General features: G+C 57.2%; 1 protein-coding gene across 1 annotated transcript in view; it reads left to right on the top strand.

Moving 5' to 3' along the window:
• Positions 1 to 1877, top strand: part of LOC104500076 (mitogen-activated protein kinase 13-like) — a gene marked incomplete at its 3' end in the record, with an annotated part of 3860 nt that extends 1983 nt beyond the window's left edge. Inside the window, exons 2-3 of the mRNA XM_010143673.1 lie at positions 1323 to 1452; positions 1819 to 1877. Of these exons, the coding sequence (XP_010141975.1) occupies positions 1323 to 1452; positions 1819 to 1877 (189 nt within the window). The remainder of the gene's footprint in view (positions 1 to 1322; positions 1453 to 1818) is intronic.
• Positions 1878 to 2325: the final 448 nt, after the last annotated feature.

The raw sequence follows: 2325 nt of genomic DNA, 5'->3' as shown, positions 1-2325 counted from the left end.
CTGAACCGAAAGGGAGGCCTCGTGGGGCAGCATAGTTCCAGCACTCCTCGTGAGGTCAGCCCTAAACCCAGAAAAATGCACTGGCTGATCGCAGTGTTCTAGATGGTGTTTCCCTGTGGATGAGGTCTTGCTGCTGAGGGATGGTCCTGGAGCTCATGGGAACGTTGCTTCATGGTACCTGCCCTTCCCTGTCTCGGGTCCTGCAGGAGCCTTGAGGAAGAAGCGGCAGCTGGAGCCTGGCAGACAGGAACCGTGGTGGGGTGAATTGCGTGTCCCTTTGGAGAAGGAAGCAGGAGAAAAGTGTCTATGCAAGGCTGGAGGAGGTGTGCGAAGTGCTAATGCCAGCATCCTGCCAGGCTACAAGCTGTGGGACTGAACACGTCGGTTTATGACCCTCCTGTTTCCACAGGAGAGCAGAGAAGGATTTTCGGAGCGGTGGGAACAGCGCTGGAAACCCACAGCGCGATTTGGCAGGGAAACCCCTTTCTGCATCTGTTTGCTTCTTGGAGGGGTTGAGGAGTGGCTGTGGCACCAATGTGTGATGGGTGCACTGAGACGCCCTGGAAAACACCCTGAGAATCCCAAGTTCCAGCTCTCTCTGCCTGAGGACCTCCCTCCCTGCTTCCTGTCTGGTGAACCCTGGGATTCCTGTCCCATTTGACCAAAGAGCCTCCAGAAGCAGAGACGGTGCAGTGGGATCACCCCATCCAGGCGCAGACTGTCAATGTGACCAGAGGGAAGAGCACATCCCATCTCCAGCGCCAGCAGTTGCACCGGGGATTCCCGACCTTTACAACAGCCTCTCGCAGCGCCCAAGATCCGGGATGCAGAACCAGCTCCAGCAGCCTGTTCTGTTCTATGTGACATCCATGGCCCGCGTGACATCCACCATCTGTCCTCCAGCACACGGCAAAGGCGGCTGATGAACCTGGGAAGACAACAACCCCCAAGCAGATCGCAAAGCAGAAGTTGTTTTATTCTCTTATCTCCAGGTGGCAGGGCGGGAGGAGGCAGAGTCAGAACGAGTCCTGACCTTTCACCGTTTGTTTCCCTCTTCTCATGGCTCTGTAGCTCCAGCTCGTTTCTGCAGATTGAGGGGAGTAAAGACAAGCCACGGATGCTTTGCCTGTGTCCCACCTCGTCCTCCAAAGGGTGCGGGGTCTGCTGCCCAAAGTCACCCCAAGAAACTTCTGTGGGTTCCTCAGGGAACCTGCCTGAGCCGTTCTGTGAGCTCCGGTGTTAACACCTCTCTAGGGGACCTCTGGGGCTGCAGAACTTGCTAAAACGTTCTTGTCAGAACTGTTTGTTATTGTCTGCCACAGTTCAGCCATTGACAAGAAGACAGGGGAGAAGGTGGCGATCAAGAAGCTCTGCCGCCCGTTCCAGTCAGAGATCTTTGCCAAGAGAGCGTACAGAGAGCTCATGCTGTTGAAGCACATGCAGCATGAGAATGTAAGTACTCGTTTCTCTCCAACCCTGCTGGAACACGAAGGGTTTCTGGCTGCCTGGGAGCAAATCCTCTCTGGTGGCGTCAGCTTTGTTGTAATTGAGATCGTGGTGCGTGGCACGTGCAGGCAGTCTTGGGGTTTAGCTCTGCCCATCGTCTGTGCTCAGCTGGCACCAGGCTGAGGCAGGTGTGTCACGGGGCATTAGTAAGAGGAGAAGCAGCCACGCAGCATAGCCGGGAGTCCTGGGATTCCTCATGTGGAGTTCTCGGCGTTCACCCCTGTGCGTGGGCCGATGGAGAGCTGCTGCCTGAGTTCCACGGGCACAGCAAATGCTTTCCAGGTTTAAGTGCAGGCTTCTCTTCCCCACCAGGTCATCGGGCTGCTCGACGTCTTCACCTCCGCCCCCTCCTACCAGGGATTCCAGGACTTGTAAGTTTGGCGGTTGCGTTCGCTCTGTCCAGACCCATTTGTCGCCCACGACCCCGGTGTCTTAGCGGCAGGATAACGGCTCAGGTGGAGGTTGTGCGGGAAAGGGGCCAGGCTAAAGCCAGACATCTCCGAAGACAGGGAGAGTCGAAAGCACAACTCAGTTCCTGTGGCTGAAACACTCAGAGCACACGAACAGCCCCCGAGTCCTGCCCAGAGGTGGGAGAGAGTCTGTACGGACCATCATGTGTAGCCAAGAGCCTGTACCTTCCGTGCCCACTCGCGGGGCAGTGAGATGAGCAGTGGAATCCAGCAGGACCATGCCCACCCGCGGGCAGTGTGACCCGTGCCCACCCACTGCCTGAGCCGCTGGATGGGAGACGTGGTGCTCGTCCGGCCCGGGGCTAATGACACGGAGGATTTCACAGCTCTGGTTTTCCTTCCAGCCCGG

The sequence above is a fragment of the Buceros rhinoceros genome, unplaced genomic scaffold (assembly GCF_000710305.1).
Source record: "Buceros rhinoceros silvestris isolate BGI_N320 unplaced genomic scaffold, ASM71030v1 scaffold33080, whole genome shotgun sequence".
In the NCBI taxonomy this organism is placed as follows: domain Eukaryota; kingdom Metazoa; phylum Chordata; class Aves; order Bucerotiformes; family Bucerotidae; genus Buceros; species Buceros rhinoceros.
Note: the sequence above shows the minus strand (reverse complement) of the source record. Positions and strands in the feature narration are given on the sequence as shown.